Raw genomic sequence first — 20023 nt, 5'->3', positions numbered from 1 at the left:
TTAGGCTTATCCTGAAGTGGCCGGTCTCTGACAGAACTTGCTTGAAAATGAAGCGCGCAGCGGGCTACCTTGTAAGCGAGAACTCAAAAGTCCGGTGGAAGCCCTTGGTCTTGTGGATTTTGACCTAAAAGGAGCATATATCTTAATGTCTAAGGATGTCCTCCTGCGTCAATTTGTCAGAAAACAGACTCTCCGAGATAATGATACGAATATGGTGCTTCTGCTCTGAGCGCCATACGCAGATTGTTGTTGATAAGTACTGCTTAGAGGATATGTCTGTTGAACATGCAGGGCTGCCGCTGGGCTCCCCCTGTTGCCAATCGTGTTGCTCGTTATGAAAGTCAAGTTAATGAAAGATCGTATCACTGACAAGAAGGGAGTCATTGCATTCGTGGACGATCACCCCCATAGAGTGGTAGACCCCTCTACCGAGGCCAACACAGCCTGGTTACAAAAGAGAATAATTCCAACAAGGGGTTCAGTCTCTTGAACCACATTACATTGAGGGGCTCCCTATGCTGGGCTGACGGGGTCGCCTGAGTGAGCCGCGCTGAAAACAGGTGAGAGAGTCCGTTAATCGATTCAAGACCCAGCTCTATAAGTCACTTATTATAAGCAGCGCCAAGGGACATGGATGAACTCAGCACCCTGGTCTTCATTAACTGAGTGATACCTGCAGGGGTCCCTTTAATTTATGCAGGTGCGGACTAGCGCCCGCCGAGCTATATGGTCTGGACAATAACTGCGCCGCAGTCAGCTATGTAGTTCTTATGAACCTGCCTGGCGTACTCTACACTCAATGTCTGCAAAGAAGCCCATTGCCAAGATTATACCAACCTACAGCACCATTTGGTAAGGTATCCCGTATGTGTAGAATACCTCCAAGCTCCAAGTTGGCAGACCCATGGGTAAATATCCGCTAATGCAGTTCGTACTAGGAGCTGCCACTAGCCGTTACGGGAGGCTGGATAATGTTGTATTCATGCCAGATCCTGCTGGAGTATGAGTATGACAATCAGTCTAGGGTGTGATATTGTTATACTTTTTTTCCATTAGTGAGGTCTTCTATAACAGGAGGCGAATGACTCGTTTTTGGCAGGCAGCAGGCAATTCAACTACGTCAACATGAATATAGACTTTATGTTGCTTCTCTTTGTGTAAGACGTACATTAACTAGATTAGCCATGCGGTGCACAGCCCCCTAAATTATCCATCTAGTGCTTATCCCACAATAATACCTGAGATTCAGTGTTCAAGGAGCTGGAGCAGTGCATCAGCACCAGTCTCACCCACTAAATCCAGTACGGTATAAATGGCTAGATATCAGCCCAAAATCAAATAATTCCACTTATTGCGACAGGTCCGTCTTCAACATTAACAAAACAATCTTCAGTTCCAAATTGTTATGCTGCTTCCCAGCGTCCTCTCCTTGCTCGCCTTAGCGACCTATTTCTCAAAAGCAACGGCAGCAAATTCAACATTGCATGACAATGGAAGACTTGCGCCGCTGAAACGAGTAACAACTGCTGCCCCTAGCTCACTCGCCGTGGAGTATTACGAAGCCGGGCCCTCTGGCGGCGAGACAGTGCTTCTAGTTCATGGATTCCCCTATTCAATCGATGCCTTCGTTTCAGTCATACCACTGCTTGTCAACCAAGGCTATCGAGTCATTGTGCCTTACCTTCGCGGCTTTGGTGGAACCAGATTCCTCTATCCGCACACCCCGCGCAGTGCCGAACAGGCTGCTTTGGGGTACGACATCATTGCACTGATGGATGCCATTCATCTCGACACTGCAATATGTGCAGGTTATGACTGGGGCGCTGTTGCCGTGAATGTCGCAGCAGCATTATGGCCCGAACGATGCACTCGCATGGTGGCGGCCAACAGTTATCTCATCCAGAACCGTTCCACGGCCTGGCAACCCAGTGATCCCGACTCGGAGGCCACAAAATGGTATTACTACCTTCTTCTCACTCCGCGTGGGGCAGCAGGTCTTGCTGAAGACCCCAAGAGATGGACAGAGGTACTATGGAAGAAGAATTCCATCGGATGGAATTTTACCGAGGAGTATCTAGACGCAACGGTCACTTCCTTGTTCAATCCAGATTTTGTTGATATTGCGGTCAATTTCTACCGGAACAGACTCTTATATGCACCTGGTGATCCAGCTTTCATTGACTTGGCAAATAAGCTGGACGATCAGCCTCCCATCACCGTTCCGTCTGTGACCCTGGATCCCGAAAATAGTGTCGTCTTGACGCCAGCCAACGGATCAGCAACGGCAAAACACTTCACTGGTCCACGCTGTCATTATCTGATTCCTGGTATCGGGGAAAATATACCATACCAGGCGCCCAAGGCGTTTGCCCGTGCGATTATGGAAGTTTCGCGTCTGAGTGCTTCAAATACCAACTGTGATGCTATCTTTTAGTCTCATGCTTTTTCCTATGTCATCGCAGTGTCTGTCGTCACATTATGGGTCCCTGCGATAGTTGTGCGAACTCGCCAATGATGATACAATTCCTCGTCCTTGAAAAAAGATTGCAATGCACGCAATTGCGATGTAGATATGTCATGGTGAAATGGCAGACCAGTCGACTCCTCGTTCTTGTAGCCCTAATGCAATTCATTCGACAGGCTAGTGCTGCTCATCGGGTGTCCGTGTTGTATTGCTTGCTGGAGGAATTTAAATAGTCCTCGGAGACAGGGCCACGCTGATTTCTAAGGTAATGCGTCCACCTGGAATCCCTCCAAATACCAACAGCAACCCATTCTGGTCATCGCGTGAAACTACACATTCCGGGCTAAAACCTCATTTCCCATGTTCTTTTCGTGATCACTGGGTGGGGATAACATAGATCTACAATTCACAGACAACACTGCGGCGGAAAGGGGGGCATTAGCAATACGCGCCCCCTGTAAGATCAGGGACCGGATAGATACATCGTTAGACCACCAAAGATAAATCAACTTTTCAGGCAGCAAACATCTTTAGTCCTAGAACTCTTTCCACAGCGCCAGCATAACCTTGCAAAAAGCTCTTTGCTCCTTGAGTAGGAGCCGACATAGTACATTTTTAAGACGTCCAAAGCTTTGACTTCCAGTAACAGGCTATGACCTGCAATGGTTAATCAGCTCGCGAGCACAGTCCGATCAATGTGAGAGTGATAACAAGGCCGATACAATAGACGATCGGCAAATGTTGCCAAGGTACAAACTCAACTCAATTTGTCCCGCGCAAAGTGTAAGCTTAATAAAGCATACCGAGCAGCATACTAGCTGAGATGATACAGCCTTAGTACATGATTTCCAGGTGAGCGAGTGTATTATGTACCGCTAGCGAGTCAGCCGAGTGCTGACCCGTAACCTGAATGATAGCAATGKCCTAAGATGCGGTGAAACCCGAATTAGCCATGCAAGACAACATCGCTTAAGCTGTCTGCAGGTTGTTTCCCACCCAGTAAGGGCTATCGCTTATGAGTGCTGTCAAGAAGATACATTGTTGGTGAGCTGCAGGGCAATGACGACGTCACTGGCATCAATTCACCTCTGACCATATCTTAAAGATGCACTTGTTCAGGTGCCTAGATGCATGGCGTCTTCATGTCTTAATGCGAACCCACGTGATATCTTTGTTCGTCACATTAGCTATACCTATATATAGTGCAATACTGCGTAAGCTGATGTCAGCTCCTTTCATATGTAATTCCGGCGCTCATTGTTTCCGAGCCATGTATATCCAGCCATGTATATCCATTCACACATAGAAATGCAGGTGCGGACTATTCCGCAGATGCAGMAAATAACAGCATCACAAATAGTCTGCATCAGATAACACTAACTTACTTAGTCATAACCTGCAGCAGCCAGGAAATTTTATTGCAGCAATTCTAAAGGTTAGCAACAATATCTCCTGAAAGAGCATCGTCGTTGGTGGTACTAAATTCAGGAACCGCGGCCGAGTAGGATTTCTGGTATCTGAGAGCATATAAAGACGATCAATCTCCTCTGCGCATGTCATGGTCGTTTTGCATTGACCCTTTCCCATCGATAGTTAACAATTCTATCTTAATAACAGTTTTCCACGATGATTCCCAAGGCTGCGAACGTAAGTCTTCCGCAGCAAAACTTACACCAAGCAGGACCTGACCATTCTAGGCCGTCCTCCTCGCTCTGTGTGTTACGCGATCGGTTTCGGCGACCCTATTTGTTAATTTTACCAATTATGCAGCCGAAGACTGTGTTGTTCGCTACGGTTCGTCTACGCTTGTCCCGACTTATTGTGTCAATATCGAGGACTTTCCCGTCAAGAGCTACGGGGCGTCGGTGAGCTATGGAAAGTGTGACGATTCCTCCACGTCTCCGGTCCTGAACGTGTTCTCAGAAGCTGGATGCAATGCTGGACTATTCAACACTGTCGCCTTGAGTACGGAGCCGATATGCATCAATAATGATACGACTGTGCTGAGTGTCAGTGTGGCTTGCATCTAAGTTTAAAGCTTTCGGGTGCCAATCTGCAGAGCTCCCTTGTGACAGCCGTATTTCTTCGGGGCCCATGCCTACCAGTTTTCAAATATTATGTTAATGTACACACTGCTCTCTAATCAAACTTTTGAACGATGCCTTAAGGGGCCACGGTCCCATAGCTACCGACCTGAATATGGATACTGTAGCTATTGTCAGAAAGGCTGTGACCAATGAAATCGCTGCCGCATTCTACTAAATTATGGACAATCAAGAGTTGAAACGTTCCTCCAATATCGCAAGATGCCAGAGGCTATGGAGCCCCACTGAAAGACATTTTAGGAAGTAAAAAGTGACTAAGTAGTGTTTGATTTCAATACTCTTGTTCACAGAGAAGCATGCATGGGCTTTTCTATGACTGTAGTATGCCAGTTCGAAATGTTGCGGGATGGATTGTGGGTAGAGTTCATGAATGGGTTTCTCCAGGGTTCTTAAATAGCTAATATTGTAGCTGATGATCTTCCTATTCCTTAATATGGCTGCCATGACCTCGTCTCATGACTTTCTGATGTTATTTTAGATTATTAACAGTATGCATTGTCTATTCATTGTTAACTAGATAGTGTGGCTCAAAGAAGTTTGAGATTAGCTGCATATCTTCCCCTAGAGCTGTTTTATTCTTCCGAGAGGAACAACTATAACCACATTGGAGCCATAGAGATATTAGTAAATATTGACGCAATCACTCCCTTCCTGTCCCCTTAAAAGAGAAAAGAGATGGAATAAAGTGGGGTATAAAGGTCAAAGAAAAAAGAAAACCTCTTCAATGTTTCCAAGCGCTCCGACAAGTTGGACATGTGGAACGACGAGACGTTTTCAACCACTGATCAATACACTTTTTGTGGAAGTTGACTCCACATTGCACCTTGCACCACACCAGTCCTTCCTCTTTTATAATGCCTTGTTCGGGAGTAGATGATTCTTCCACTTCCTCTTCATCATCATCATCATCATCATCATCATCATCATATCTGTCGCCTTCTCCATCTTCCGCTGCGCTTGCCTCCTCAACGGAGTCAGAGTGTGATTCCTTTAAAGGCAACAAACATATCACACAATCTCCCTTAACACAACGCCGAGTCGCGAGGGCAGGCCGAGGGACTGTAACAGTAGAGTGTAATGTTACACTTGGGTCAGCCTGAGTGGAGGCACTGTCGGAACCGCTATGCGTTGTCGAAGTGGTCGATACTGTGTAGTTTGGAATGTGAGAGAATCTTGGCCGACGGGCTGTTTGAGCCGTCCGCATGCTGGTCACTCCTAGACTTGCTGAGTATGTTGACTGGATAATGGTTCTTGTTGGCTGTGTCGTTGCCGCCCTGCTTGCGATTGAGTCGTTGCTTATGTGTTCGTTCCGGATGATGTTGAGATTGATGCCACCCCCTGTGCGGTGTGCATGATTATAACGGGGAGCACTTKGCACATGGCTTGATACCTGGTGGGCAGCGTGGATGTGTCTGGACTCTACTACACCGACGCTAATCCTCTGCAGTAGGAGATCCACGCTTTCTCCAGAAGTTTCTCTATAGTTTGTTCTGAAGGGACTGTTGGCTATTCTGCTGCATGACGAAGTGGGCGACTGAGAGCTTAGGAAGKTTTGAATCTTTCTCTGCCAGCGTGCAATGAGATCAGAAGCTTGGTATTGGTGGAATCTTCTGCACAGCACATGTGGAGCCAGATCTTCAAGTAGGATATTGATACACCGTCCAGCACGAAGCATTTCGGTGCCTTTGTTCAGAAGTTGCATAGCAGATCTGCGGCCGTGTGCGTTTGTCCGAGCATGGCAGCGACGGCGCTGTGAAGGGGCATAACCAGCGCACCAGGGCTCCTTCTCTGGTTCGAGTTCGATGATCTCAGAGAGATGGGGCAGAGAAGGACATCCGATTGAGTAATACCTGGGAGGCATGCTGAAGGTTCGGGAAAATAGAAAATTTTCAATGGTCAATGTTGTGGTACAGCGTAGCTTTGGATTCAAGCAGAACACTTCGGTTCCTTACTTATACCACGTCATGAACACTTCACTTTTCGTCGGTCTCAGGTATAAGCCGCTGCCCTGCCACACATTTGTGGCGCGGTTCTGGGACGAGCCAAAGAATGACGTTGTTATTGATAGAGACCTCCAACAATGGTGCCAAATGGATATCAACATCCACAAACGTGTGGAGGGGTAGAGCGCAGACGAATGTTTCACAACCAAAGGAGCCATAAGGACTTGACTGGGGGACAAGAAGCTTTGATAGGTCCTCTTTCCATAGCCTCATGCAAGTTCACAACGCCAGGTTTTGGTAATGCAGCGGGAATATCTACGGCGGCTCCAGCATTGTTCTCATTGGCCGCCGGATCATCATGGCGTGAGATAAAAGAAGCGGGGACCAACATTCCACAGCATTTATGTGTGAGCTAGAAATAGCAATCTACTGGCACCAAGGTGGCTGAGACGCCGGGGCAGATTCCTAGTGGATTGAACTGTACTTGGTGTCGTTCTGGACCATTTAGACTGTCTAATCATTGTCAGGTTAGTGTTCTGTAAATCACTTGGCTAACATAGGGCCCTATCTCCTCGCCTGGTATTTACGGATTCCTGGGGCTGAATAGTCTGCAAATAATGATCATGACGTCCCAAGTGAGCCAATTTCGATAGCAGCTGAAGTCGTTGTGGGTCTGAGCCAGGTCTGACGGAACATCTCTTTCATCTACATGATATCGGGGTCTGGAATGTTGGCGAGATGAAGAATGGAATGAAAAATGGGCAATGCTGTTACATATAAGGGAGATATTAGCTTTACATATGCAGAAGAGAGACTTTATAAAAGGAGAACGAGAGGAGACACGACCAGCAAGTATAGCCAGAGGCCGAAAGACAACAGCTGGAAAGGTAGACAGCACTACAACATCAAGAGCCCGAAAACAGTACCCACCACTGCCACCAGCATGTTATCTCCCTGCAAAGCCAGCCTGGATAATGCGTTGGACAGGTAGAGGTGCTTAACACACTCTGACTCGTGGCTGAGTGGCCCGGGACGTTGCGCCTTCTGAGTCCTGCATTGAATGCATCCGCGTCTGTGTTGTTAAGTTCATCCCAGACAAGCCGCTAGCGAACCAACGACCTGCTTGAGTGGCATTTGCCCATCACTTGTGTGCCGAGGAGGTGAACGAAGATGAGGAGAACCGTCTGTAGCCAGCGCTCATATGCCGCACATGTGCCTGATGGTTGATGAGGAGCTCATGCACTCTATAACGGACAGAAAGCTAGATCAATCCCACTCTATAAAGTCATCCGATATCACCAGTGCAGAGATGACATAGCATATTGATGAGTTTAACGTCAGCCTCCCTTCACAAATCGCTCGCTTTAGCCCCCGCTGTTGGACTGTCGTGGAAGACTAGATATAACTTCACTGCGAGTAGGATCGGAAAGGATAACTGAGGGCGAAATGAAGAGCGATCCACATTACTGATTATCTTTTTTTTTTTTTTTCCTTTTTCTTTTTTGCGGGCTACAATGGACATTCACAGCATCAATGCAGTGGATGAAGAGTGGCTCACTCGTCAAATCCACAATCTCGCCGTCCTGTCTTAGGAGAGTATGGATACTCTGTACTGATTTCTATGGACTGGACATGAATAGCTGCGTCTGTCAGGGCAAAGGTTCAGAATAGGAGAAAAGGTATGAAAGAGGCCCTAGTGCGCAGTACTGAGTCACAAAAAGCCAGAGTATTGGGATTGACGCGTAGCAAATGGGCGATCCCTGAGTAGAAGGAGTTGAAGGGTGAGAGCCTGGATGCTGCAGCAGGAGTTTGTGCTTCTCGGCCATAGGTATACAAATGTCAGAGACTCCCAACCTGCTTTTTCCACCGGGGATCCGATCAACTGAATTACTCTACCAGGCAATTCATACTAGTTAATAAGTATGAAATTTGACCGCCGAAAGACTACTTGACCGGATTCAGGTACCCGGCTGCCTGGCTGCCTATGAATATCTCCATTGTCTGCTGTCGTAGCTTCATGTTACTGATTCCCTTGTTAAAGATGTACTTTATACTGTGATATGCCCCCTACTTGTGTGCCATGAGGTTTTGTTATTTTTTGTTTATCCCAAAAGATATTTGTCAATTGCAATCGGGGTTTGTAGGTATGCACACAGTACTCACTTTCCCCTCTCGACCCTTCCACTGAATCCAGTGATTCAGGTGATGGCAGTGACAATAGCTAGAATTGACCAGCCAATATTAGAGAAACATGACCTAGTCATCCTGCGCAGTACTGGAGACTGGCATCTGCCCCCAAATTCTCTTAATCCCATGCACAATTTGCAGGCCGTGATTGTCGATGTCATCTTGGACTCTGTGAATGATGGTTTTCACGTCCTGTTGAGTGCGGCAACCCTCCACACCACCCTGTGCAACTATTCCTTGCAATGAAGTTGAAAAGAGTCGCATCGTAAGGTCATTCGCCAGAAGCCTTAAATTCGGTTTATCGGTTGAAAGCAGCGTGGCCTGCCCACAGTGGGTAAGCCCAACTGACTCAAAGAGGTAAAAGAGAGTTTCAGTATGCCTATTGTACTTGGATCAGTTCTTTTCAGATAACCCTGACGGATGCCTTGTCGCACCTGATGTCCCGCCCACACTTCAGGGCAAATTCTATATCAACGCTCACCATCTCTGTAAATGCCAACGATGACGGAATAGAGCTGTATAGGCTATAGTCTGAATCCTCCCAAAGGATGTAACCTCCTGGCTCTATTGATGCAATATAATCAGCACCTAGTTTTGGAACATAAGTTGGTCACATACTCAGAAGAGCTATCACGTTGTGAAGGACGACTTCCCATTCTGTCTTACAAAACGCGTACTTCAGAAACTTTGCATGCACGACATCAAATGTACGGATGAAATCAGCGGCAAATGGGCGCCGTATGTCGTGTCCATGAAGCGTAACCCGTGCAGGAAGATCATCAGGCGGTGGGAAGAGTGCTGATGAAACATCGAAGCCCATAAACCGAGAGGACGAAAAGTCTGGCAGTTGGCTGTAGAGATCAAGCAGCCATTGTCTGTAGGAGTATTGTTAGACCGTGCAATCCTAGGATGGAGTCTCAACAACTGCTCACATACCCCGTTCCTGTAGCCACGTCCGCAATTTGAAGTGGCTCGTCCTTTTTAATGGCAAGGTGAGACGGGAGTAGTTCTCCGTCGGTCAATATGTTAAAATATGTCTGGCCCTCATTGAGCCTATCACTTGTTAGGGCCTTAAGGCCTACAGCCTGACTTGTTTCGATGTATCGAAATAATACCTAGGTTTCTCTTTGACGGCCTCGGATCCGAGGATGTAGAGGTTTGCTGCATTTGACGGCATTAGTACTCTCTGCGATTGATCCGAGTTTTTTGAAAAGCATCAGGGCTGTCATGCTGGTGCGTAATCCAGAGACTTTATATTTTATTGGGACTAATGACCTTTCTCAGAATAGTTAGTATTGATGATATTTGCGTCCTATCCTCATTAGGCTATGCGCCCACTTCTTGCTGTGTTGTCTTTAGCCTGTATAGTGGAGATGGTAGGATTCAGCTATGAAGAACTTGGCAGTATTAGCCGAGTCGTTCTTGATGCAACCGAGTGTTACTATCCTGGACTTAAAAGGGGTGCGATAAGCACCAACTTGGGCTACTTGGGCTACTTGAGTGACTTCATCCTCAAATTTTCCTAATCCTCTCTCCGGTTTAGACGCGGCGATGATACAACAAGTGCAGCAAGCTGTCTTCGATCCAAAAAGGTTCCTGGTCGATATCCAAGAAACATGTCGCGCGATCGGTGCTCCATTATCCCAGGAAATAACCCTGAAAGTCCTGGAGACTTTCCAAGCCAGCTTCGCTCGAGGGGCTGTCTTGTGGAGAACCACCGATCTCCCTGGAGATGCTCTCAATTTTCGATTTTACGAGCGTGTGTCTATCGACGCTGTATCTTGTGCAGTGAACGCCAAACTATTACAGCCGAATCATCCCCTGTCCCAGATGATCGTCTCCTGGAGTTCCTTATACTCGGGAGCTCCGCAACAATCCTGTGACTTTGATACCAAGCGAGGCCTTACTAAAATCTGGGTGTATCTGGGGGATATGCGCCCTCTAGGCGACATATTGAGCGCACCCCATGTTCCTCTGTCTATACGCAACCACGCAAAGTCTTTCTATAACCTTGGCTTAAAGATCATTCGACACGTTGCCGCCGATTTTACGTCGAACACAGTCAACATCTACTTTCGTGCGCACGGCCCGTTGACGCTGGAGCGAGCAAGAAGCTTAGTGGGCCTGGCCGACCCTACCTACCTTCTGACGCGCGAGGAGGTGGAAGAGATGCGGCGGTTTCTAAACCCTGTGGGATTCACCTTTGCCGTTACGATGGATTATACCACAGGTGAAATAAAAAGAGTGGGAGTGTATGCTCTGAAGCTGGCGCCGGGCACCTACCCACCAATGGATGAGAGGTTGAAGATATTTTTTACCCAGGCACCATCACATGATGAGGAAGAGATGAACGCAATAGCATGGTCATTTGGCAAAGGTGGTGCTAGATATGTCAAGGCAGAGAGGAGCTACTGTGGGGGGCTGGTACCGTTGATGAGGCAATGGAACAGCGCGATGAGTTCATAGACGTCCTATTGAGAGCTTAGGCAGCGTCTCTCCTTCCAACAATTAAAGATAAGATTTTTTCTAGTTGTATCTTGCTAGGTTGCCCTTTTGAAAGTATGGAGGGTTGTAAGCTACGATGACGAGCTTACTTCCTCGAGTACGTCTTCCAAAGCCCCTAACGAAGCAAAAAGCCATGGTAGGATGAGGGCGCGGGATGTTGTACCTATTGATCAACTGTTCCATGTTCCCCAGCCAATACGCACCCGCACGCCTGCAGAACGCGTAAGGGTTGAGAAACGAGCTACTGAAATATAGACCCCAGCAGCAGCTGGCTAATCGTATGTGTATTCACTGCGGACTAGCGCCCGCAAGCTCCCAACTCATCATTCGCTGCAAACAAAAAAAGAAATTGGTATGTCTTTGGTTTGAAAGCCGGCCCCTCTCAACAATGGGCCTTTTCCATTTTCTATATATGTGCGGTACGCTGCTTACATTTCCTATCTCTCCAGAAAATCCCGTTATTTACAATCTGAAAGCATGGGCTTCGACTCTAATTCCGTGTGGTTTGGTAAGTATAACGACCCCTCCATACCAGCTATTGGGTTCTCAACCTGACGCATCAGTGACCGGCTGTTCTTCTGGTCTTGGAAAATCCATTTCGAAGGCTGTGTATGACGCTGGCTTTCGCATCGTGGCAACAGCTCGCTCGACTTCATCCCTTTCATACCTGCCCGACGGCCCCAGAGTGCTCAAGCTCTGCCTGGACGTTACATCCGGCACATCGATCGAGGCAGCCCTCGCTGCTGCAGTAAGCCACTTTGGAGAGATTAACGTGGTGATCAACAATGCAGGATACGGGCTCAGAGGGGACACAGAGGCCGTTCCGGAAGAGGAGGCCCGAAACCAGATGGAAACCAATTTCTGGGGCCCGGTCCGGATTACTCGCAGAGCCGTGCGGATCTTCCGTGAAGTCAATGGACAGGGCCAAGGGGGAACAGTCGTGCAGATTTCTTCTCTGGGGGGTTGGATTGGGTTTCCGGGGAATGCGTTCTACCATGCTAGGTATATAGCCTCCCTGCTCTGTCATACTCACTGTTCACCGGAACTGACTAACCACMCGGGCTAGCAAATTCGCCCTAGAGGGATTCACTGAATCCGTGGCCAAGGAGATGGATCCATCGTGGAACATCAAGTTTCTTCTCGTGCTGCCGGGAGGCGTGCGCACGAACTTCGCTTCGACCAGTATCCAGGCGACACCACGGCATCCCGCCTATGACCACCCCGGCAGTCCCCTCACCCAACTGCTGGAATATGTGGCCAATCCAGCGTCCCAGGACACCTGGAGCGATCCCGCTATCTGCGCACGGCTCCTCGTCAACGCAGTGGTCGGCCAGCAAGAGAGACCGCTCCCTGTACGTTTGCTTATGGGTGCAGAGACCATTCCCTTAATACGTGGTGACATCGAACGGACACTCAAGGAGATGGATGACTGGAAAGCAGAGACAGAGAGCTGTTCGCCAAAGGGGGGCGCTCGCCTGGGCGTCTCCGCGTGAGATAGATTATGGAGTAGTTTTTCCGTGCGAGTTGGCCAAGTGGCAGGTGTATTAGCGTCTTGGCTACCCGATAGTGAATTTAGCTTCAATGATTCAATCCCACGTCAGCACTCGCCGACCTTTCAGCGGAAACAGGTAGAAGGACCTATTCCCATCGCTATTTCATTATTTTTCTGTTCATCGTCAACCCAACCTCACGGCCTTTTGACCCTCCTGTGATTCTGATGAGCGATATTGAACCTAGGGGCGTTGTGGGAGTCGTGGCACCTACCGCGGATAACGCCTGCGTATCATGCGCTCAGAAGAAACGCAGATGCGATCGAGCTATTCCTGTATGCTCCACGTGTCGACGGTAAGGGATATCCATAGACCGGGAACTTGTTTGGTTTTTAACTTTATACCTAGACTTCGGCGAGAATGTTGCTACACCAGGCTCCAGTTCGTCCTAGCACAGGGTGATTCTGTGTCCACGCCCTCGGAAACTCACCGTATAAATCAGGAGGAGATATTTCACCTCTCTCTTCAGCGACTAAAACAGATAGATGCGACCCGAGACAGATTACTACCGGTAGCAGATGAGCAACTGGCCAATCGAGCTTGTCTGGCGTGCAAGTCCGGAAAGAGACGATGTGACAGGCAATTGCCCAGCTGCACACGATGTACCAGGTACGGCTATCTCTAGTGCTCTGTCTGCCCTAGTAATGGCTGCTGACATTCATAGACTTCGAACTCGGTGCAGGTATTGGAATGGTTTCATCGCTACCTTCGCTCACAATTCTGCTACGTCCTGCTTTGTAGATTCGCTAGCTCTACAACGAGTAGATGGGAAGGTGACATTTCCCGTTCCTACGCAGAAACACATGCCTATGCTACTGCATTCTTGTAGGTGGATGAGCTCCTAGACATAGCTTCTCCGGCTGTTGCAAGTATATATGTCCTGACCATAGGCTCGAAACGGCACCCGCCAATAGTCATTGAGACGTTCGGAATGGCACCGCTCGAGGTCGAGAATGGCAGTCTTGCCTTTCTCCTGCGCTCTGATTGGGTTTCCCAAGCCCTGGCCGACCCTTGCTTCTTCCATGCGACGTTGTTCTCGGCATCTGCTCACCTGGATGCTTTCCAGGGCAGAGACAATAATCATATCACAATATACCACTATACTATGGCGCTGCGGCTCCTTCGCGAGAAGCTAGCTTCTCCTGGTGGTATGCTGGACGACGGAACGATTGCGTGCATTCCTCCGCTAGTCTTCTTCTCGGTGAGCTACTTATGCACCGTGTCTTAGAAATCAGTCCTTAACGAAGATAGTCGATGAGGAGTGACGAGGGCTCATCCCGGATTCATAGGGAAGGCCTGATGAAGTTGCTCAGAGCCAAAGGAGGACTTCATAAGATGGGTTTTGGTGGTTTCTTTTCCGCCTTAATACCCGTGTAAGAGCCCCTATCGACTCATCCGCCCAACGGCCAACAGAGCCTCTGACCCCAGCAGATGTGTCCTGACAGAGGCGATTATATTCGATTCTGAGTTTGACATTCCGGGTCTGGATATTCCACCAACACCCTTGGCGCCGCCGACATGTCTAGTCACGGCCGCTCTCAAGCGGGCCGCGCATCAGACCGGATACTATAACCTTTCCGGCGAATCGATCACCCTCTTCCAGGACATCAGCCTCATTTGCGGATATCCAGATGGACACTACGTGGCCTCAGCAGGAGGGGAGGGCTTGTATAACTCCACCGCGATCAAGTGGCGTAATCAGCTACAACAAAAGATCAGCCAGCGCCATGATGCACCCGAAAATGTCCATCCATCTACCTCCAATGGAATCGATCAATCCTGCCAGGCTGCTGCTTTACTATTCTGGTATCTCCTCGACGATTATTTCTCGGTAAACGCCGGTACTTTGCAAAAGCTACTTCAAAGCTTGAAGGAGGCCTTGGTCAAAACGTCCATGGATACCTGGATCAGGTGCTCCCCCGAGGCACACACATGGATTTGCCTAGTTGGAGCGGTGGCCAGTAGCCCTTGCAGTGAGGATCGAGTGTGGTTTAGTCTGCGCCATGGTCAGCCGGTTGTATGTATTCGCAGTGAAGGCCCATCTCTCTACCTGGCCTGCTGGAGAACGTATGACTGGCTAAATCGTCGGCGGAAATTGAGGCTCAAGCATTAAAATCCCATACTTACCGTTTCATCAAGCTTATGGCGTTCCAAAGTCTTATCCGTGCGCGGACTGTACCTGAATAGACAAGGAGCGATGACACCAGGTTTTGCTACCAGTGGCCTGGCAGTATGTGTCACTTTGGCGTGTCAGTTATATTTGGCATTTGCGTCATTTCGACCTGACCTTGCTTCCTAGAGTTCATACCAACCTCGGAAGTAGGTAAACCTGGGCGACGACTAGCGATTGGTCAGTCCCTAGGTGCGTTAGTGCTTAGTTCCTGAGAACCTACTGAAGCATCCGATGTTCTGCACATTGTAACTGACCCCTGCTACATTGCGGCTGAGTCTTATGCGGCAAGGCGGGCGCTAGTCCGCAGTCTAAGCCCAATATGTCAAGGCTCAATTCAACTATACGACAATTTCGTCTGAAGAACGCTAATACAAGCCACTAATATGTGTGTGGCCCCGTTCGGGTTGCATGGTGGTTGTCGGGTCGGCCGACGCGATTGTCAACAGCCTATTAGAATCCTACATTAGTGCAGCATCGCGTAAAGTTCTACGCATGTCTTAGGAGGAATTGCTCTATCCGGTTCAACGGGGTCAGCAGAAGTATGCACCTACCTATCTCCATTTCTCTCGTGTGGGTCTCGCTGCGGTGAGGCAATATACCTAGTGTACAGATGGCCAAGACAGGATCGGAGTTCCAGATTTACATCCGATTCATGTCGTTTGATTATTCCTGGTGTATATCTTGATCCGCCATGCTGCGGTAGCTGCAGGTATAAGACTAAATCAGGCGATTGGCATCGACAGGGCCGTGGATAAGTTGTATCAAGGCTCCAAGCTGTCAATCCTCGGGCCCAGAAGATTACTTCGGTTATATTATCTCCATTGGCCAGCGAAAGGTAGTATTTCTAGGCAGCTATTTCCAGGTAGCATCCGCGAGCAGGTTCCAGGCTAGGGTGTATATGCTTATTTGCAGCTGTATGATTCCAAAAATCGGCGCTAGCTGTATCTCTAGTAACATCAAGCCAGAGCGGACATGATAGTAGCGCGGTATGAAATGCGAGTAACTAAGCACACAGGCTTTCGATATATTTGAGACTTATATCCCACCTTGCCACTTCCACTACAATACCTCATTTCCTATTCTTCAACCGTCTAAGCCTTACTAGCCTGTCCACTGCAGCAAACGGGACACTATGGTCAACCTCATCTCACTCTCAATCCTCCTTGCTCCTGCCATCCTCGCAGCGCCAACATCCCCGGCGAGCCCTCTTGAGAAACGGTCCACTTGTGGCGTCATTGCCGGTGTTACCTACTATAAGGGCCAAATCTGTGAAACGGGCTCAGAAATAGCTACCATTAAATGGCAAAACTCATGGAGATCATACAACTACCAACGGACTGACGCGCACAGCTTCGCCATCACGAGCGGCGATTACTGGGATATCAACTGTGCACTGTACGACGGGTACAATGGCCAGGGCAATTACCTCGGTGGGCTGGAATGGAATACGGGCTATCGGATTTGCAAGTCCCTGGGGGCTGCTGGGGCTAATGTGAAATCTATTGTTTGTTGGGGAAATAACTGCTAGTTTGTGGGATTCTGCGTATGTGCTTTTGGCAAGAGGCCTGATCGGATTACAAGCCAGAAGGAAGAGGCACACGGTGCAAACACGGTATATCGACCAATTATCCGGTCATTTCAGTATCTCAACTTGGAGAATAAATTCATTATCTATCTGTTGAGGACATGCGTGACTCCATTTCTTACTCTTGGTATGGAAATTCCTTCTCACTGGCAGCAGATATACTTGATCTGCTGCAGTTTGATTATCTGTTTGTCAGAAGGCGAGCGTCCAATTCATACAACGGCACTTAGTGCCCGTTGTTGACACTGCACTGGAGTCGAAGCAGACCAGGCTTTCAAATCAAAGCACAAAAAGGGAAAGTTGTAACGTTCTGTCTATAGTATGCCTGCCATGCGGAAATCGCTTGGACCCAGTTCAACAGGGAAAGGGGCTGGACTAGCTGACATCGATGGCCACGATCCTTTCAGACTCATGTAACCTCTCTGTTCCCAGGGCCATGGACGAATCAGGACCTCGCTTGCTTGAATTCAATCACTACATTACTAGTTTAGCGTCTCGGGGCCTAGTGGAGTAGTCCGCTCCAATTTCAGCACGTTAATCTGGATGCGGCTAATTCTTGAATGATAGCTTTCGAGCATACAATCCTCAACTAGGGCCTACGAGATCTGGTCAAAGTGATTAGGATCGAGTCGGCGGCATATCTGCGTCCACTGAGGTAATTGCTCAAGTAAGATTACTTATAATGTCCCCATAGTCGCATCTCAGAGAGGTTACTTCTAAATATCATCGGTGCCCATCGACCTAGTACAATTCAAAATGCTCCTCCACCTTGGACCGGTTTTCTTCTCTCCCCTCCTCACCACACTCCCCACTATGGCTCATGCAGATTCCAACGACGCCTCGTTTGATGAAGGCGGCATGTTCATACTGAACCTCATCGAACCAGTCTACAACTCCAATATCCTCTCAAAAAGACAGAACAACAACTGCTTCAATTGCACAGCTCCGTGCGCATTTACTGATGGTGTCTATGGCGGCGCCAATGACGTCTCCTACACTAGTTATAGTTTTGAGGTTTTATCTAGGTTAACTAACCCTCACTATTCTGCTTAGTAATTACCGATTTCTAGGATTTCTTTATGAATATTAATATCACTAGATAGCACAATCAGCTCTAGATAACGCCGATGAATATTATGGATACCAGTATCATTCATATTCTTATATCCAGGGACCTCATTTCCTATTATTCCCTCCTCAAACAGGAAAGCTGAAGTGGGAGATATCATTATTGCGCATGGTTGGTGTACAGTATGTGGATCTTATAATGTAGTAATAACATACTTTGCACAATTAGCTAACCAAAAGAGCAGTTGTCGGTCAGGCTGATCAGAGGGGTGAAATTGTAGAAGTCAAAGGTCGGGCTGGAGCCCCTCATTACATGGTGAGTATTCACTATATGATACTTGATACCTTGGTGAAAATATAGCGGATCTAATCTTTTCTCAACCTTGGATTTGTAGGTGCGTTGTGAAGATCGCCATGAGAGCCTAGTATTCCCAGGCCTGGACACTGTTGTACAGCACAGTAAATGAGCATGTGGAGTATAGGTAGATCTATTGGCTTAGAAAGATAATGCCAAGGGAGCTTGATATCTAGGGTTGGATTCGGTATCTGACTGGGCGTGATCCTGTCGCCATACATCCAGTTTCCAGTGAAAGAGGCAGAAGAGGCCTATGAGCTTGTCAAGGGGGATGCCTTGATATATCCAAGGCCATGATTGTCGGTGTGCAGTAAGGTTTATGTTGAATAATATTTAGGGCTTTTGTCCTCCATAGACAKGCATTGAGCTTACCATAGACGCTTCCCCAATCTCCCAGCTCTCCAGATTACTGTTTATTAGTCGAATAGATGGTCGATTATATCTAAATTCTATCAACAACTATCAGTTCTCTGTCCTAATGGTTCGGGTTGGCCAAGATGACAGCAAATGAGATTCTGCAGATGGAGTCACTGACGTCAAAACCCGTTTTAGTGTGGGTATATCCATAACTATAGGTGTCATCTATCAGTCATCTCTGATCCTCAGAACTGAACTTTCCAAAGGGATGATTTAATTGATTGCATTTAATTTCGGACTTTAATTGGGCTATCGTGCTTTACATGAATTGAATTGAATCTGTTCTTCTGGTGATTGTTCATCATATTACTTTACGTCATCCTCAGAATCCCCAAGAATCCCCTCCGTACAAGTATTGCTTTGCTTCTGAACAATAATCACCTCTAGGTGTATCTAGACGTATATTCCACAGATTTTCAGAGTATTAAATATTGAACATGCAATCGAATAAAATACCCACAACGGCGTCTCGGGCTTCATCCGTTGCTGTCTCCCTGGCACGATTTCTCAAGGACCATCCCAATCTTCATCTAGGAGGCGACGCAGATTTCCACCGGGAGCGCAGGGAACACCTTGAGATTCTCGGTTTTTATGCTCTTCCGGCAGAAAAACAAGCTGCCATCGGCAAGGTTGAAGTGCAGATCGTTCCGGGACCCCACGGCAGCATTCCGATCCGCTTGTTCTACCCTCAAGCTATCTTGGGCAACGATACCAAAGACCCCAAGGTAGCTGCGTTGGTGTACATGCATGGGGGCGGGTATACTGTTGGCTCGATTGACGAATTCGAGAATGGATTGCGGTTGCTAGCTGAGGCAACCGGGGCCATTGTATGCCAAGCAGCTCCTTCATAAACTTCCTTGGCTTATTTAACAGACTATTGGCGTCGAATACCATCTTGCACCTGAGCACCACTTCCCAACTCAGCTAGACGAGTACTCAGCTGTCATTGACTGGGCACAAGGTGTTGAAGGCTCCTCGCGCGGCATTGACCCCGACCTGGTCTTTGGCGGCGGCGATTCTGCCGGTGGTAACATGACCGAGGCCATCGCCCTGCGACGGCGGGACCAGAAAGTCAAGAATATCGCCGGCCAACTGCTTCTCTACCCGGAGTCCCGGCCCCCATTTGATACCCCCGCCGCCGTTGAGAATAACACCGGCGGCAGCTTGTACCTCGTATGTAATGGGATCTTCAGCTTCGCGGACCACTATCTCTCCAAAGAACAGGGCAAAACTGTTCCTCCGAGCAATCGCTATGTGAGTCCTGGTATGCAGAGTGCTGATGATCTTCATGACCTGCCGCCAGCGGCCCTATTCACTTGTGGCTTTGATCCGCTGCGGGATGTGGGCGTCGAGTATGGGAGTAAACTGCAACAGGCTGGAGTGGATATCCGGTGGCATCACTATCCAAATCTGACGCATGGATTTCTACAGTTTGCGCCATGGTCTCAGGAATGTATGGATGCTGTGATGGATGTTGCTCAAGAGCTGAAACGGCTGGCGGGTGGCAGCAGGTCAGCGTTTATATAGTTCTTTCGGCGGGGAAAATACAGACATTGGAATCAGTTGTTGGTCTGCAGGAAGAGCATTAGCTGTACGTACCCTAATAATCAAATCTATGTAGAAAAGTCATTGATATTCTTATTGGAAGTCTAGAGAGAGAGGGAGCCACAT

The 20023-nt window shown here is 48.2% G+C and overlaps 7 protein-coding genes across 7 annotated transcripts; 6 read left to right on the top strand and 1 right to left on the bottom strand.

Moving 5' to 3' along the window:
- Positions 1-1405: 1405 nt before the first annotated feature.
- Asppvi_009293 (alpha/beta fold hydrolase) lies at positions 1406-2434 on the top strand (the record flags this gene model as incomplete). Its single annotated transcript, XM_043305150.1, has 1 exon — positions 1406-2434. One exon carries the CDS (start codon positions 1406-1408, stop codon positions 2432-2434), a length of 1029 nt encoding a protein of 342 aa, XP_043161085.1.
- Positions 2435-4090: 1656 nt separating this feature from the next.
- Asppvi_009292 (uncharacterized protein) lies at positions 4091-4494 on the top strand (the record flags this gene model as incomplete). Its single annotated transcript, XM_043305149.1, has 2 exons — positions 4091-4111; positions 4162-4494. 2 exons carry the CDS (start codon positions 4091-4093, stop codon positions 4492-4494), a joined length of 354 nt encoding a protein of 117 aa, XP_043161084.1.
- A 4274-nt stretch (positions 4495-8768) lies between these two features.
- Positions 8769-9876, bottom strand: Asppvi_009291 (class I SAM-dependent methyltransferase; the record flags this gene model as incomplete). Its single annotated transcript, XM_043305148.1, has 5 exons — positions 8769-9078; positions 9134-9263; positions 9318-9574; positions 9636-9752; positions 9815-9876. The coding sequence occupies 5 exons, from the start codon at positions 9874-9876 to the stop codon at positions 8769-8771; spliced, it is 876 nt and encodes a 291-aa protein (XP_043161083.1).
- Positions 9877-10250: 374 nt separating this feature from the next.
- Positions 10251-11165, top strand: Asppvi_009290 (putative secondary metabolism biosynthetic enzyme; the record flags this gene model as incomplete). The annotated part of the gene is made up of 1 exon (XM_043305147.1): positions 10251-11165. The coding sequence occupies one exon, from the start codon at positions 10251-10253 to the stop codon at positions 11163-11165; it is 915 nt and encodes a 304-aa protein (XP_043161082.1).
- A 516-nt stretch (positions 11166-11681) lies between these two features.
- Asppvi_009289 (SDR family oxidoreductase) lies at positions 11682-12697 on the top strand (the record flags this gene model as incomplete). Its single annotated transcript, XM_043305146.1, has 3 exons — positions 11682-11712; positions 11768-12206; positions 12271-12697. The coding sequence occupies 3 exons, from the start codon at positions 11682-11684 to the stop codon at positions 12695-12697; spliced, it is 897 nt and encodes a 298-aa protein (XP_043161081.1).
- A 988-nt stretch (positions 12698-13685) lies between these two features.
- Positions 13686-14867, top strand: Asppvi_009288 (uncharacterized protein; the record flags this gene model as incomplete). Its single annotated transcript, XM_043305145.1, has 3 exons — positions 13686-13955; positions 14006-14127; positions 14186-14867. 3 exons carry the CDS (start codon positions 13686-13688, stop codon positions 14865-14867), a joined length of 1074 nt encoding a protein of 357 aa, XP_043161080.1.
- Positions 14868-18789: 3922 nt separating this feature from the next.
- On the top strand, positions 18790-19879 carry Asppvi_009287 (alpha/beta hydrolase; the record flags this gene model as incomplete). Its single annotated transcript, XM_043305144.1, has 2 exons — positions 18790-19179; positions 19226-19879. The coding sequence occupies 2 exons, from the start codon at positions 18790-18792 to the stop codon at positions 19877-19879; spliced, it is 1044 nt and encodes a 347-aa protein (XP_043161079.1).
- Positions 19880-20023: the final 144 nt, after the last annotated feature.

This window comes from Aspergillus pseudoviridinutans (assembly GCF_018340605.1).
Source record: "Aspergillus pseudoviridinutans IFM 55266 DNA, scaffold_6, whole genome shotgun sequence".
NCBI classification, from domain to species: Eukaryota; Fungi; Ascomycota; class Eurotiomycetes; order Eurotiales; family Aspergillaceae; genus Aspergillus; species Aspergillus pseudoviridinutans.
The sequence above is the reverse complement of the archived record's forward strand: the minus strand, read 5'-3'. Positions and strand labels throughout refer to the sequence as shown.